Source organism: Spinacia oleracea, chromosome 2 (assembly GCF_020520425.1).
Source record: "Spinacia oleracea cultivar Varoflay chromosome 2, BTI_SOV_V1, whole genome shotgun sequence".
NCBI lineage: Eukaryota > Viridiplantae > Streptophyta > Magnoliopsida > Caryophyllales > Amaranthaceae > Spinacia > Spinacia oleracea.
In genome coordinates, this window is record NC_079488.1 from 52,883,197 (window position 1) to 52,900,564 (window position 17,368).

A 17,368-nucleotide genomic window follows, 5' to 3' on the forward strand; every position below is an offset into this window, starting at 1 on the left:
AATAACTTCTACAAGGAAAACAAAAGCAGGAGAAGAAGAAGAAAATTCTGACAACAATGAAAACCAAGGACGTGGTAGAGGAAGGAGAGGACCCGGACGTGGAAGGAGATGACGTGCTTGTGGAAGGAATGGACGTGGACGCGGCGATTAGTATTTTTTAGTTCAAAAAACATTTGAGTTTAATGTGATTTATTTAATAGATGCAAATAATTAGAATGTCGCAATTAAAAACAACTAACCATGTAGTTAATGTTTTTCTTAATTAATGTTCCAGAGTTATAATTACTTTTACTTTTGATATATTTACTCTTTGGGACACAAATCACATAGAAACTCTACAAAATATATAATAACTATGTAAAAAATAGAGTTATTATTTAAAATCACGAAATAACTCTCATGTGACAGTTACACATATTGCCCAACCAAATTACTCCATTATCTTAGTCTATGCTAAATTAACATAAATCAAATTTATATTAGTGTAAATAAAGTAGCAATCGGGCATCATCCGGGCAACACAGTCGTTTAGTTGCTCTAAACCGCAAAACTGCAGTAATCCCATTCCCAGTAAGCTCATCGAGCCCTATATATATGTATGCATTGTGAAATTTGATGTTTTAATCTTCCATCTTTCACTCAGAATCGAAATACACAGGCGTGCGGAAGAACGCAGGCAATTCTGTAAACGAACTTGCAGATAAAGATGAGAATTTTATTCCCATGAAATTCTGAATTCGAAATTACCATACTCGATATAATTAGTTCATCAATTCCTACAACAAATCGAATATCTGGGGGATAGCATGAGCAAATTAGGGTCGAAAATCGCGGTATTTCACGGCGAAGCGAGTTTAGGAGAATTGGAGGTGAAATTCGTTGCAAAAGACACAAAATTCCAGTTCCCTAACAACGAAATTCGAATCCATCACATTTCGCCTCTCAGCGAAAGGTGTCATCCACTGTCTCTCCTCCACACCCTTTCCCCTTTCTCTCTCCTCTGCAAACTCGAACCTTCTGATCAACACCAACAGCAGCAACCAAACCTGCTGAGTCTGCACGCCTCATGTTTCTATGAGCTTAAATCGGCTGTAGTTTTGCTTAATAATGAGGAGATTCATCTTGTTGCAATGCCCAGTAAGCAAAAGAAGTTCCCTTGTTTCTGGGTTTATGGGGCGCCGGTTGGACTTTATGTTTCTTGTTTAGGGATGTTGAATTTGCGGTGTTTGTCGATTGTTTTCGATCTCGATGAAACTCTTATTGTTGCCAATACTATGAAGTCTTTCGAGGATCGGATTGATGCTTTGAAGAGTTGGATTTCCCGGGAGGGGGACCCCGTCAGAGTTTCGGGGATGAATGGGGAGTGGAAGAGGTACGCTGAGGATCGGGCGTTGCTTAAGCAGTATGCTGAGAATGATTGTGTTGTGGATGGTGGAAAGGTTTATAAGGCGCAATTGGAGGAGGTTTCTCCATTGTCTGAGAATCATGAGACTCTTGTCCGTCCTGTGGTTAGGTTGCCTGAGAAGCATCTTGTTCTTACTCGAATTAATCCGGAGGTGACTTAACTTCCTTTGCTCATTACTCGTTGTCTTTGTTCTTGCATTGTTTGTTATATGTATTGAGTATATTTGAAGATTTCACTTCAAAATATAAAGTTGCTTTTTGGTGGTGCAATCTATATAGATTGATAATCTTGTTTTGATTTGAGTACTAGTCATGTGAGGTGGTTTGATGATGTTGGCCTTGCTTTGAATTGCTCTTTCGGTCTTATATGCTTTTCAATCTTGCGGAAACATTTGATTGGGTTGCCACATGTTCTGGTGTTTCCTATTAGTTCCTCACTAAGTAAATGACTGTTAATTTAGGATTCAAATAGTACTCTCGTGTAAGTGGAGTTGCATTGGAACTTTATTTTGTCTGGAGAGTAAACGTATTTTGCCAATTTAGGCATTACCCGGACCGATGGTGACATGACAGAAAGGATGGTTGTGATTTTGTGATGTGATCGTTGGATACAATTTAATGGGTTTTTATTGTGGAGGACTTTGAGGTAAGAACCATATTGTACGGACATGAGTTGCTATCATACTCCCCAATATCTCATGATGGGTGCATGGTTAGAGAAATCTTTAAAAATATAGTATTGTCGTTCCATATGTAGGGTGATAAATCCATGAACTTAAGCAAAGGTTGTTTCCTTAGAAAAGTCTATTTTGTATTAAACATTCATCTTTTCATCGCGAGATGCATATTATAGGCTATTACAGAACTATGCGAGCCGTTCCACTGTATGACTCATGTTCTTATTCACTACTTCTTCCATCTTTTACTGTTTGCCCCTTCTTTCACTTTTGAAGTGTTTTATTGTACAGGTAGGTGGTTTTCTCCTTTAGTACATGGGGTTAGAAATAAATTATGGAGACTTTGTTAACAAATACTGAGTAACGAAATGGGGTAATCTTGTAGGGACAAACTAAAGAGGAAAATGGGAGAAAGGTAGTATACATGGAATTAAAACTCGGCCGTTCTGTAACCTGTTTTAGATTTGCCGTTCCGCGAAACCCCGTTACGTTATGGTTTGACAAAAATCACGTCTTTCTTCCGCGTCGTCCGTTACGTAACGGTGACTCGCCGCGTGAAACGTTTTTTTTTTCCTGTTACACCGTTCTTTTACACAAAATGACCAAACATATTTTTTGTAATTTGTTATGTAGTTTATGAAACATGATATTTCGAGTGCTTATTTGTTCACAGAATATAATACTCACTCATATTAGGATAGATTTGGTTATATGGTGTTGATATAATACTTTTTAGACTTAAAATGTAATGATAAGGCTTAGACATGATAATGTGGTTTTTGTTAAAAACTTCACACCGCGTCAGCCGCGATCCGTTCTATTCTTCCATTTCAAGCGGTTTCCGCGACAACGCGACCGTTACCGCATACGCGTTTTTTTTCTTCTATGGTAGTATAACTATATATTCTTCAACTCCTTGCAAAATAACCCCCCGTACCGGTGTCTTCGCGATACGACCCGACTGCAAATAAATGAGATCCTGGTCGACCTCCGGCTGCACTTGCTAGCCGTTGATCTAAAATAGAAAAAGTCTAGATCCACCAAACTCTTTAATCTGTCTTTTTTTTTGTGTGTGTGTGTGTGTGTGTGTGTTTGTGTGTTTTAAATGTTTGTCATACTTGTCACACTTTATTACTTGCGTGGGAATTGGGAAATACTTTATGAGACCCCTTTTGTTTTCCCCATTTGGATGGAGTTACTTATCTAATTTTCGGTTGGGTGGAGTTGACAAGAGATGAAAGTAGTGGGACTAAATATATTGTTTGTGAGAGTAAAGTTGTGGTCCTCCGTGGTCATTTTAGGTATGGGGCAATCTTTTTGGGACATCCCGTAAAGGAAAATGGGGCAAACAAAAGGGGATAAAGGGATTGGTTACTCCTTTGACTTTTCTAACCGAACTTTACTATATTAAACTCCGTTTTTGTATTTGTAGAAAGTAAATAAAAAAATTAAAAACAATAAAAACAAAATTTAAAGACTCACTTTATAACCAAGTGTTCCTTACTAATTTTTAAAGTTAGCTTTTTATTAAAATTGAATTGTGAAAATCTATATTTATGATTTGAATATTGTGACTCCTAGTCCAAATCTAAGTTTCAGATCCTTTTAAAATGCGTCCACGAGTCTTTGATTTTTGAGTTCCCAGTCCGAGTATCCTAGAAGTAACAAGGTATTGTTGAGTATTTTTTTCAAGTACAGTCAAAAGAACATATTTCAAATCACTTGAACTACAATGACAATGTTGAAGATTTCTAATTGTGAATCAAAGTTATAATAACCGATTGTTACATATGTGTACTATGGTACTACCTCCATCTTTTAAGTATTAGTGCAGCGATTACTGCAAGAACATTTTTCTGATAAACATATTATCTGGTTTTACTACAGCCGTTGTGAGGCATATTTAACTATTTAAGTATGGTGAAGGAGTACTTGGTTGAGGTGTTACATGGTTTACAGGTGAAGGTATAGGTTTGAGTGTTTGACCTTTATTACTATTACCCTTCAGAAGAAGCTGCCTCCGAATATTAATTTTAGACCTATTAGCCTCTTTACTAGTGTATAAAAGATCTGGTCAAAGATTTTTCAAAATAGTCTTGGTGTGATCTCCTTAAATATGGAAGTTAGGATTTTATTTTGTTTTGGAAATTCAAGAAGAAGATAGGATTTGGGTGCTGCTTTCACGGCTAATAAGGTAATTTGTGGTGCTATGTTGAGGGGTCATGAGATTGTTGGTTTGAAATTGGCTTTTGAGAAATGTTATGAACACGAAGGTTGGAAGTCCAGGTGGAGGAAATCGATAATAGGTGTTCATCCTGGCTTGTTTTCGTTGGGCTTTGCAGGATAAACCTTCTTTCTTATCCTTTTTGTTTTGTTTGTTGTGTTGTTGATCTACTAAGCCATTTTCTTTCTATGGTAAATGGTTTTGGGTGTTAACGAGGGTTTCAAGGACGCCTGGAAGAGTGGAAGGTCGCAGTGTCTTTGTGACTGACAATGCCATTCTTTTTCTTCTAGAATCCCTGCATTAAACCCTCACAATCTTCAAGTCTTTAGTCTTGATTTTGTAGTTTTAAGGTACATTTTCTGGAACCTTCTTTGGAGCTCAAAAATGTCCTCACCAAAGTGCAAGTAGGGATAAAAAAAAGTTTGCGGTTGTTCCTGCTGCTTCGTACGAGAGAAATTGATCATAAACATGCAGGTCCCTAGAAGGAACGAGGAAGAACTGCTATATGGGATTCTTCCAATCAAATGTTTTATCATAAATTCAACAAATTATTGTACTTGGAGAGAGAGTTGTTACCGAAATTCCCTGGAGCCCCATAATGGATTTTAAAAACAAATTCTCACCTTGATGGCCTAACAACGAGCAGATATTCATTAGCTCAGCCCTCTCTATAATAGGGTTTGCATTTTGTAGTTCTCCCGTTGACATAATTGACACTAATGAAGAGTAGTAGATTAAAAGAGTGGGCAAATAACAGTGGAAATGGAAATTAGCATCCACAATATGGTTTTCTTGTTCATTTCAGTAAGTTGCAAACCCATATATCTGTCTTGGAATCGCTTCCGACGTAGTGACCCCTCTAGTACTCGGTATCAATGATTTATGAATTATACTATGCTGGATGTTACTTATATCCTGTTCACTTTTGATTTACCAAATGCCTATTCTTTTCGTGTGCAACATTCGTGGATTAGTTTCAATTCCCAGGATTTTATGGCGCTCACTTCCTCTAAATTTGATTTTCTTACAAAGTGGTTTCTGTCGGAATTTGATGGTTATGAGAGTTTCTAATACGTTTGATGAGTGAAAAAAGTATTACTTCTTTAGATGTAACAGAGGTTGCAATACTCTAGTTTATTCTGCCTTTATGACATTCTATTGGATGGAGAATGAGGTAACAGAGGTTGCAATACTCTAGTTTATTCTGCCCAAGGAGGAGGGATGCTTGGCTCTTAGAAAGTTGGTGTCTGCATCTCTTTATTGGTAAAATAAATGTCGGTTCTCTCTTGAACGAACTCATTCGGAGCATTAAGTGATAAAGATAGGTAAGGACTCCAGCAAAAAAGATTTTGGTGAAATCTGTTTGTCTGACTCTTGTAATTTGTGATAGAGGGGAACACTAGAATTTTCAAAATTGACAAATAGTTTTGGAGACTAATGTGGTATACTGGTGGCAATTGGATCGTTTGGATTGGGTTCGGGTTGGGTCAGTTTGGGGTTGATTTTGGGTTCGGTGCGGGTTTTGTTTGGGTCGAGTCATATTCGGTTTTGCACCTATATGCTTGTCATGATAAAATAATCAATATTTAGACACGTTGATTTCTGGGTGGGGCGGGTCAGGTCGAAATTGGATTGGGTACAATTTGGGTCAAGTGATTTGGGTAGAGTTTGGTTCACGGGTTGGTAATCGGATACAAGTCAATTTTACCAGGTCTACTTTGTGGGAATTCACCTTGCTTCTGTTTAGGGCTGTTTATGGGGGGTAATCTGGGTTTCTCTTTTGGTGATAGAGTACCTGGCACCCTATTTTCTTCGGTTTTTTCATGAAATACCCCCGAGCTTTACAAAAACGCACCAAATACCCTCGCGTGTTTCGATTCACATAATATACCCCTATTTATCCGTACTGTTCATGAGATGCACCTAACAGTTAACGGCGTTAGTCTACCGTTAGTGGAGTTTTACTATTTTGCCCTTAATTGTGTTATGACCCCCATTTACTTACCTTCCCTTTGGCAGAAACTCAAAAAAAAAAAAATCTCATATTCTTCTATTTCTCTCTCCTCTCCCCGGTGCTTCAAGCTTCAACCTACTCGAAACCCAGTAATTCTGGGTAGATCCGTCCGATCTCATATTTTTTTTATTTCTCTCTCCTCGCCGGCGGAGGCCGATCTCTGGTCGCCGGCAGTGATCCGGAGAATCACTTAAATCAGATGCTGATGGTGGTCGACTTGGCTTCGCGGAGGGTGGTCGTTTTCCGGTGGCCGCATTGGGAAGGTTGTCGATTCTCCGGTGGCGCGGAAGTTTCGCGGCGGTGTGTTGGCTGGGAGGGGGTTGTTGATGGCTGCGACAGTAGGGTGGTGGTTGCTGATGGATGCGACGGGGGTGGTGGAATCTGGGTGGTCTTTCGCATCCACGGATAGGTTTGCTGGCGCGGGTGGTTGCTCTTGTGTTGGCTGGGTCGGGTATTTTAGCCCATCTCGATCCACCACTTGAGTTTCTGTGACATTAAGAAAATACTAAACTGCTCCCAGATCTCCCTTGAACTTGTAGCAACTCCGTACACAAGCTCGTGTCCTCAAGAATCCCAAACCAAATTTTTTATGGAATTCTCAACGGACTCCCGCGCTGAAAGAAAAGTTCCATTCCCCACAGGTTCATGGTTCGGTCCTCTCCACACTTCAATCTGTTCCTTCATAAGCGTAACTGGGATACATGGCACCAAGTCCTGATAAAAAATTTGGTGACAAACAACCAGAGATTCAGAGGAATTAACTAATCTGTCATTTGAAAAATTGGTTGTTGCCATTATTTTGTTGGTGTAGACTGTAGAGTGTACTTAGATGTTGCTGACTTGCTGGTATAGTACTTGGGACCCATTTGTTTCATAAATATTGAAGTGGTAAAATTGGGAACTTGACATGGAATTTGATCGGTAGCATTGCAACTGATTTGGTGGAGTTTTGGGAAAGAGCTAGAAGATTAGGATTGACGACAGGTAGCTCCTATAAGTTTAAAAGGTTAATACGAATGAAGTAAATCATTCATTCTAAGCGCCTGACCTGTAAATACTACACCAAAAAATCGCACTGATTTGGTGGTGGAGTTTTAAACTTGACTAATGCACTGATCGATATGTACACCAACAATATAATTAGGTGAACAATTTGTGGAAATCAAATTCTGCAGTTTAAAACCAGTTTGAGTATTTGGTGCAACTTAGTTTCCAAATAGGTGTATATTGTGCAATAGGTTTATAAATAGGGGTATTCTGTGAATTATAAACACGACTTAACGGAGGACTAACGGAAGGTCGGTTTAGGGGTATTTGGTGCAAACTTGGAAAAAAATAGGGGTATATTATGTGAATCGAAACACGCGAGGGTATTTGGTGCGTTTTTGCAAACCTCGGGGGTATTTCATGAAAAAACCGTATTTTCTTTTATTTGTCATCTTTGTAAGACTTCATTTTCTTATCTAAAAATTTCAAATCACGAGATTTTGGTGAGTTCTATGTTTGATATTTAACTCAAAATATGATTCTGGTTGAATCTCTGTTTTAATTTTCTCATTGTGTAACATATGCAATTGTTTTCGACCCCTTCAGTCAATGAATATGATTGAAATGAAGAACACATTTGCATCTAGCTTATACACATTCACCTCTATGCCAGTTTCAATTCTCGTTTGTATGCATTGGTAAGTTTTTAGAGTAAAAAGAAGCCTATCTCTCTAAACTGCATTCTTGTTGTGAACTAAATTTGACATTGGTATTGTTGTCTACTCTCAGAGTGACCAATCTTCCATTACCTTTCCCTTGCACATTAACCATTTGATAATCTTATGGGTCTTCTACTTTTCTGGATCCTCTCTGTTATCATGAGAAGATGGCTTTCCATGGGATACAAAGCTAATGCTAAGTATCATTTCAACATGCATCATAAGCTAGAGAGCATGTCCTTTTTCAAAATTATCAGGCCTCTGTCTTTTGTCTCATTGGCTATGCCCGATGCAAAAATCAATAAATCATTTTCTACTTCTTTGCATGCTTATTCTTTCTTCTTTGTTTGGTTACCTTTTTCAAAGTAATTCATGCCAATGAAGAATTGTGTAAATGTATGCCGAAAAACTATAGCATCATAACAGCAGTTGAATAATGCTTCCAGAGCATTTTCTCCCCATTGCTTCTACCTAGGAATTTATGTATGGGGGTCCAAAAAAATTTATGAACGTCGTAATAAAATACGTGGAGAATTTATGAACTTTAATTTTGGATTTTCATAACAATAGTCCAAATTATAATAATAATTGAGCGCAATTTCAATTTAAAATGGAAAACGAGTTTTTCATACTTGAAGGAGATTTACTTTATTACAATAATTGGCTCTGAACAAATAGCACGCACAAACACTAATAAAAAGACAAAGGAACATCATTTTCAACGCTTGTGGGGCATTATAAATCTTATATACGAAGTAATTAAATAGATCTCTAAAAAGTTCAAGGTAACATGCAACTATAAGTCTATAAAAATGGAGTATAAATATACATTAAAAACATATCTTATGGAAATTATAAAATATGTTTGAAGAAAAAATAAACTATACGTTTTTTGTGTTTTTGTAAATCAATTTAAATTATGAATCATTATAGAAACAACAAATAAAAAATAAAAAGTGATAAGAAAAGATGACATAAAAAGGGAAAAGGAAAAAATAAAAACAACATAAAGAATTTAGAGGATCAACAAACGACAAGTAAAAGATAAAATAAATAAATCATATAATGTCCCTTAAGAGGATTCGAACTTAGGTGGCTTGGGTAGAATATTAGTTAAGCAACCATCATGCCATATGTGTTTCATTAAGATTATTGTACGTTAATTATATATTTTAACTAATTAACTGCAATTAATTACCTCAAAATCAGTTTAGCAAATTTTTTTTGAAAATAATGGGGTTCCTTTGGACCCCTCCAGGGCTTAATAGGTCCGCCCATGTTGATAATTGAAGCCTTTTTCTAATCTAAATTAGTTTTCTGCCAAAAAACCTTTTAATATGTGTTCATAAGAAAATAAGGTTGATTCAAAAGCAATGTGATGTACCTTTTTGTGGGTTTGTGGGAAAAAGAAAATGTGTTATACTTTGATATACGTAGTATTGCTTTCATCACAGTTTAACAATTTTTTTAGAGTGTCCTTCTAGGACCATACTTATATGATTAAATCACTTTCCATATTTTGTGTATTTGGTGATCTAAGATTTTACTGCTGCGCAATTATTTTGAGCATAGTTAGGATTTTCACAAAATTTATACAGAGTATTTCTTTCTTCCTGTATTAAGATATCTATTGCAGTTACAGCTCCCGTATTGTTGGTACTGGGTAGTCATCTTTCAGCATGAAAATGTTCGCCTATTAATAATCAGCAGAACGGCTGATAAATGAATTTCTGTGGGCAGAATCGTGATACCAGTGTTCTTGTGAGGTTACGACCTGCTTGGGAGGACTTAAGAAGTTACTTGACAGCGAAGGGGCGCAAACGATTTGAAGTATTTGTCTGTACCATGGCTGAGAGAGATTATGCTTTAGAGATGTGGAGGCTTCTTGACCCAGAGGCAAACCTAATAAATGCGAAGCAACTTCTGAACCGGGTTGTATGCGTGAAGTCAGGTAAGAGGAATTACTTTCTATTCTCGTAGAGGTTTAGGGTCCGTTCGGTATCATTTTATGTTTTATGTTTTATGTCTACTGTTTCTAAAAAATACAAAAGTGGTTTTGGTTTAATTTTTTAGTATTTTTAAAACTAATTAAAAACGTTAAACAACACCTTAACCCAAAAATAAAAATAATAAAATCAATTGCTCTAATTGACTATATCTAATTCATGTTAGTCAAATCGACAAATCTCTTTCTTCCTACAAATCCATTCATTTGATTATCTAACCCATACCATTATCTCTCTCCTCCCTCATTGCCTCTGTCAATTTAGGCCAAATTTATCTAACCCAGATTTGGAAATATCTCATCTTCTTCTCTACCATGTCGTTTATAAATCTCGTTCATCCTCTCTATCATCATCTTCATATTCTTCTACACCATTCACAGGAACATCTCCCTTTTAATCAAATTGGACATAAATAAATAATATTTTAAGACGAAAACAAAATTTCTAATCCCTTGTGTGGCACAAGTGACTAACCATCTCCCGTTGGCCATGATCGGCACCCCTCCGACTACTTTCTGTTTCCTCTCCCAGACTAATATCAGGGCACCATGTTTCCTCTTCCAAACCAGGGCACCAATTGTCCTCGAAAGATAATTGCCGATTCACAACATCTTCATTCACTCATCCTTTCATCTAATTAGACCAAATAGAGCAGAGATGGTTTCGTGATGGTGCTTGGTAGTGGGGGCCTTTGGGCCCCATATTTTCAATATTTTCATTCCTTTTGTGTGGACATTGGCGTTAGGGAGGATTAACGTTAATGACATGCTCCAAAAGCATAGGCCATGTTTGGTTATTTCACCAGATATGTCCTTGCTTTTTCATGCTAATAGTGAGTCATTCACATGTTTTCTTACATTGTGAAATGACAAGTAACTTTTGGAGGAGATTGTCTACTCTTCATGAGGAAACTTGTGTTTTCCCTTCAGAGATATTAGATTGGCTACAAATTTGTTTTAGGGGTTTGGTAAGGAGAAGAAAATGTTATGACGCTATGTTTTCACGACAATTATGTGGTGTGTGGTGGAGGAGAAACTCTACGGTCTTTTCATGAATTTTGTTACCTTGTGAGTTATCGTGGAAGAAAATCACATTTTTTGCATCTTTATGGGCTGAGGGCAGTGGGGTTTTCAAGAGTTACTCGGTTGGGGAGGACAAAGAAATTGGGGCATTGTAATTTTGTCTCTAGTTGACAGCTTGTCCTCATTGTTTGCCCTTCTTTTCCCTACTGTTAATAGAATATAATCTCTTTTCTTATCACAAAAACAAAGGACTTACTAGTAGAACCTTCCATCCACACTCTAGAATATTCCATGTCAATTTAATAACCAAAGAGTCACATATAAGCTCCTAATTCGCTATCGGGGGTGATCTCCAAAATTGTAAGTTCTAAGTATTGCCGCGCCAAAAAACCACAAACAGAAGCATTATGTAGAGTAGGCAGAACATATGTGGATAAAGGAGAATTATAGTTGTTCTCTTTGCTCAACATTCTAAAATGAATATCTGCTCATCCCATAAATTGAACCTTACCACAGGGACTGGAGAAAAAAGAAAGTGGAAAATAATGGAGCATATTCCATTGCACATTATGGGTCCAGGATAATTTTTTAGAAGAGAGAAGCATCCTTAGTGTAAGTCTGAAATTATATGAAGGATATTTGACAGTTGACACCCTCAACAAAGTTATTGTCAACTTCTGATCAAGGGAAAAACTAGGTCGTTACTAGTCTCTCCTAATCAAACAAATTACCTAAACTAATCACTAAACACAAGTAGAGCGATAAGTAAGGGTCGAAATCCACAAAGACTAAGGTGCACTAGATTATGCTAATCGAATAATACGCTAGGTCGGAACGGGGTCGAAAAAGTCAACTAACCGACTAAAACTAAATCAACTAAACTAGAAATCAAAGGTAAACGAGATTAGGGAATGAGGTCAAACAACAACGAATCATGGAATGAGCACAAGAGGAATGGAAATAGAGCGTAGAACATGAATACCACATGTATGAACGTTGAATTCACGAGTAGCTACATCCACCTCCCAGTATCTAGCAATTTCCCTAAGCATCAAGCATGAACTCCCGTTCTACACTATCACCCCGGTAAATCAAAGTCCAATTCAACCAAATAGTCAAGGTTAGGTCTTTAATATCTTTCCAACCCAACTAAACGACCTCAAGAAATCAAGTAACACCCAAGTAGCTAATTGAATGCAACAAGTATTGAGAATGCTCAAACATATAATAATTTAATCATGAAAAATCCCTAAAATCCAATCACGAATGCCTAAACCAATCAATGTAGGGTTTTAACCCAATCCCTAACCAATAACTACTCCATCAACATAAAAACACAAAATTTATAGAAATTAACAACTAAAAACATGATTCTAAACATTAATCTAAGAAATAAAATAACTAATTAAATCATGAAAATAAACTAAGCAAAAATAATTAAACTAATTAAAACGATAAATAGATAAAGCAATAAATGAAGAGAGAGATAGAAATTGCTCATTGATTAATTGGTTGATCCTTCAATACAAGTTGTCACCCTTGAATTTCATAAGCCCCAATTTTTCATTTATTTTCCCTCACTTTCTCTCACCAAAAACTAACTAAAACCCTAAAAAATGGAATGAACTAAACTAATTATGTACATTGATATAAGTTGGTTGAAAAAATTAGGAGTAAAGGATATCTATACTAAAGGCTAATAAAGAATTTAAAGAGAGAAAAATAAAAAGGAAAGTAAAAGAAAAGAAAAGAAAAGGAAAGAACAAGAGTTAAAAAGAGAGAAAAAGAAAAATAATAATAATTAAACACTAAATGAACTCTTCCAGCCACCCAACTCCAGAAACACGCAGACCCCCTTCGTTTTGTCCTTTTCTTCGCTCTCCCTGGCCCTGCTTTCGCATCCATTTATGCGATTCATCGATCATCATCGTTCATCAACCGTCATCATCAACGGTCACCGTTCGTCACTCATCATCACCCACGCATCATCATCACCTACGCCGTTCATCTTTAATCATCACCACCCACGCATCATCATCAGTCCATCACCGAGCATCATCATCGTCGCCCAATCATCGTCGACCATCAATTTTAATTCAAGCCCTTCCTCACTAAATCACAACCTTTGATTGGACAATGTACGACGGAAAATCAAAGGTCTAGCACCACCACCATCACGTGCGATCACGAGCCTTCATTAATTCCGTACACCCACCCTTGCGGGCGCACCGTTCTGTAGCGTGGGCACACATCTCTAGAAACATCAATTTTGCAACAATCATAATGTTTTTTTTGCAGGCGATTTCCGTGAAGGTGCGGTGCGTGAAATTGTTGCGGGTACACGACTCTGTTTTTGCTCTGTTTTGGCTGCGATTTTTGGGCTGAATTGTTTGATGTTGTTTGCCGTTGGTTGTGGTGTTTGATGTCTTTTGCCGGTTGTGCGAAGGTGGAGGAGATGTGACGAGGGAGTTGGGTTGTTGGCTGGGATTGATGTGGTGTAGTTTAGGAAGGGTGTGTGATGTAGGATAAGCTTGACCATGTAATGAATTGACTCGTCCCTTTAAAAGCGTGACTTAATACTCCAAATCGCTCACCTACACAATTAAAATAAATGACGAGGGATGAATCACCAAATGCAAAAAAAAAAAAACGGAAGCAAATAAAAATAATAGAATACTGACTCTAATAATGCCTTAATTACTACCCTATGAGTGACATAAATGTCACTCATCAACTTCCTCTTTGACCTTTTTGCTAAGGACATCAAACACAGAAGTACTGGTACTGAGGTCCTCAACTCCTCACAAACCCTCAAAATAAATTTAAGATTCCTATTCACAAGATTAAGGAAGAATTTGTCTGAATGGTAGGAATCGCTCTTTCTTTGTTGTCACTGTATTAACTATTAAGGGAAAGCCATTAACCCTTCCCTTTGTCCTCCAAATTTTTATTTTTGTAAAATTCAGGACCTACATGGTTGACTGATACTTGTGGAATAGTGGCGACACGATATTTTCCCTCCTTAAGTCTCATAGGAAAACCCCCAACCTATTCCAACACTTTTAACATCCTCAAAGGAACTTAAAGGGATATCTTTATTCTTATTCTTGTCAATGTTGCAGGATCAAGAAAATCTTTGCTTCATGTATTTCAAGATGGTGTTTGTCATCCTAACATGGCAATGGTGATTGATGACCGGTTGAAGGTGTGGGAGGATAAAGATCAGCCACGTGTGCATGTGGTTCCTGCATTTACCCCATACTATGCTCCCCAAGCTGAGGTACAAAATAAACTTTATGGCACTTTACTGAGTGCTAGCATTACATGAGACTAATTACATGTGAATCTATTTCTAGACAGCAAATGCTGTTCCAGTCCTATGCGTAGCTAGAAATGTTGCATGCAACGTGAGGGGGGGCTTTTTCAAGTAAGTGCTTGACCAGAATGAATATTTAATACTCATAAGGAGTGCTTCACATGTGTGAACCCCTTTGCAGTGCATATATCCATGTGTTATTTTTTCCCTCTTTGACATGTGATCTGATTTGTCGTAGAGAATTTGATGAAAATTTACTGAGGAAAATATTTGAGTTATTTTATGAAGATGAGATGTCAAATTTACCTTCCCCGCCAGATGTGAGCAATTATTTGATTTCAGAGGTATGAAGTTAGTTGGCTTTTTACAGCATTTTGATGAGGAGTGCATATGCTTATGGCCAAAGTTGACCTATGCATACTTTCAGGAGACCGGATTTGCACCAAATGGAAACGCAAACGCTCCCATGACTGACGGAATTTCTGGTGCAGAAGTTGAACAGAGATTACCGCAATCAGTAAGTCTTTAGCTCCTGCTACATAAGCAGAGTAGTTTATTACTGGATTCCTTTTGTTGATGTTTTGTAAAAAGCATCCGTTTAACATCTAAGATGAATTGTGTACCTGTCTTTCTTTTTTTCATTATATGATGTCCTCGTTTTTTGACAATTTTTTTCTTTACTTTCATTTAGGACGAAAAACTTGCTGCGGACTCAGATGCTAATTCAGCAAATAATATTCCTGACTTGAGATCTGAAACACTACAGCAGTCAATCCCATCTGTTTCAGGTGTTGCTAATCCTTTGAGAGCGACTATGCCTTCACAAAGTATAAAAGCTTTGTCTCACTTCACTTTGGTTTTCTACTGCTGAAATGAAAAAATAACTATGATCTTTCATCGTGTTTCTCATCCGTCTCTGCTTATATTCTAGAGGGCCTGCTTGGGATACCAGCTAGAAGAGAAGTAAGAAATCCGTCAGGTGATCCGCCTATTCTGAAATTACCTGCTCAGACATCACAAGGTAGCTGGTTGGTAGAAGAAGATGGGAGTATGGGACTCTTGAGCAACCGAGGCATTTTGCATGGGCAAGAGTCTGATATGTCTAAAGTTGATAAACAAAGAGCTTACTCGAGTTTTCCTGGACACACCATAGCACCATCTGTTTCATCGGTCCAGTTTTCCAGGGGCAGGGCCGATGAGGTTTGTCTCAAATCATTTTATTTTAGCGATTGCTTATTTATTAATTTGTATCCTTAATACTACTAATTTTGTTGCATATTCATGTCTTTTAGTCCATGCTTTAATTCTTACTAACTGCAGGCAAGTCTTGGACAGGAATTTCCAAAACAAAATCTACCTGCTAGTGAGACAGCTGGTATGTATATATAATCTTTCAAGAAAAAATATTTGGTTACACTTGTCTGAAGGTGCTCTTTGCTGATTGATATCTGGGTACAGGATTGGCAATGTTGAGTGATTTTTTTGTGTTTGTCTACGTGAACTTTTGTGTCTGAAGGTGCTCTTTGCTGATTGATATCTGGATACAGGATGAGCATTAATTCTGATTACATTGTTAGCTCGTCATTGTTAAAATTCATAATAGTACTTTTTTCTAGCTAAAGTAACATCTTTCAATTATTTTAATGGTAAAGGTAGCCTACACACATCTTGATGGCTTGACCTCGTAAGACCTTGCAAGTGGTAGAATCTTTGTTTGTCTTATTAGTATGCCTATGGATAGAACTTGTTTTTTTCGTGTTATTGTATACTCCCTCCGTCCCGGAATACTCGACCCGGTTTGACCGGCACAGAGTTTAAGGGACTTGAATTGACTTATTTAATTTAATAGGTAGTAGTTGATAGTGGGGTATTATTTTAATGTAGTTAGTGGTAGGTGGGTTAAGAGGTGGGGTTGGGGGAGAGTAGGGGTTGAATTTTTAATTATTTTTTGTATGGAGTTGGGGGTAGGTGGGTTAATAGGGGTGGAGTGAGAAATAATATAATATTGTTAGAATATTTCCATTTTTAGAAATAGGTCAAGTATTAAGGGACGGCCCGATAAGGAAAACAGGTCAAGTATTCCGGGACGGAGGGAGTAGTATTTTTTTTTGCATGTCTCTCATTATGGGCAAGACTTTAGTTGTATTATTTGGAAATTAGTTGCCTAGTTAGTTATCTAACTATTTGTCTAAAAGAGGAACTTTTAAACATAATAAAGAGCGCCACCTAAGCACGACATTTCATGAAAATATATTTTGAGTTAAAAATGTATATTTATTTTAGGATGACTAAAATAGTGTTTACAATAATTTTTTTTTCTGGGATTTCTTTGTCATACCTAATCTAATATATATATATATATATATATACACATATTTGCTGAATTATTAGAGCGCCACGTAGGATTACTATTGGTTTCAGCCAATGAAAAATAAGATTTATAATTTATTTTTGAATTAAAAAAATTGAGTGCCACGTAGATAATTAATTAGATGTCACATAGATATTTTAATTAATTAATTACTAATATATACAACTCCATCCAAAATCAAATACTCTAATAATTCCAAAAAAAAAATCAAAAAAAAAAATTCATCCAAAATCAAACACTTATCTAAAATAATATTCAATCCAAAATCAAACATTAATCCGATATTAGAGTGCCATGTAGGAAACTTAATGGTTTCGGACTTTCGGCCAATGAAAAATAAGATTTCGAAATTATTTTTGATTTAAAATAGTTGAGTGCCACGTAGATAATTAATTAGGTGCCACGATACAATTTCATCCAAAATCAAACACTCTAATAATTAAAAAAAATCCAAAATGAAATTCAATCCAAAAAAAAAAAAAAAAAAAAAATCTAATTTAATCTAATATATAGAATATAACAGTTGAAATATATAGGAGTTTTATATTAACTTAATAATTTAATATAATCCGTGCATTGCACGGGCTAAAATCTAGTAGTACAATTAGACCTGTCAAACGGGTCGGTC

General features: G+C 36.7%; 1 protein-coding gene across 3 annotated transcripts in view; it reads left to right on the forward strand.

Annotated features, from left to right (window-relative positions):
- Positions 1–544: 544 nt before the first annotated feature.
- LOC110793972 (RNA polymerase II C-terminal domain phosphatase-like 2) overlaps positions 545–17,368 on the forward strand; it is a 31,116-nt gene continuing 14,292 nt past the window's right edge. Inside the window, exons 1-9 of one of the 3 annotated variants that reach the window (XM_021998908.2) lie at positions 545–1,556; positions 9,766–9,976; positions 14,176–14,333; positions 14,410–14,480; positions 14,608–14,713; positions 14,797–14,886; positions 15,061–15,196; positions 15,301–15,569; positions 15,690–15,744. In XM_021998908.2, the coding sequence (XP_021854600.1) occupies positions 807–1,556; positions 9,766–9,976; positions 14,176–14,333; positions 14,410–14,480; positions 14,608–14,713; positions 14,797–14,886; positions 15,061–15,196; positions 15,301–15,569; positions 15,690–15,744 (1,846 nt within the window). In that variant the 5' untranslated portion in view covers positions 545–806. The remainder of the gene's footprint in view (positions 1,557–9,765; positions 9,977–14,175; positions 14,334–14,409; positions 14,481–14,607; positions 14,714–14,796; positions 14,887–15,060; positions 15,197–15,300; positions 15,570–15,689; positions 15,745–17,368) is intronic. The other 2 variants (XM_021998909.2, XR_002534853.2) reach the window with 2 other exon arrangements.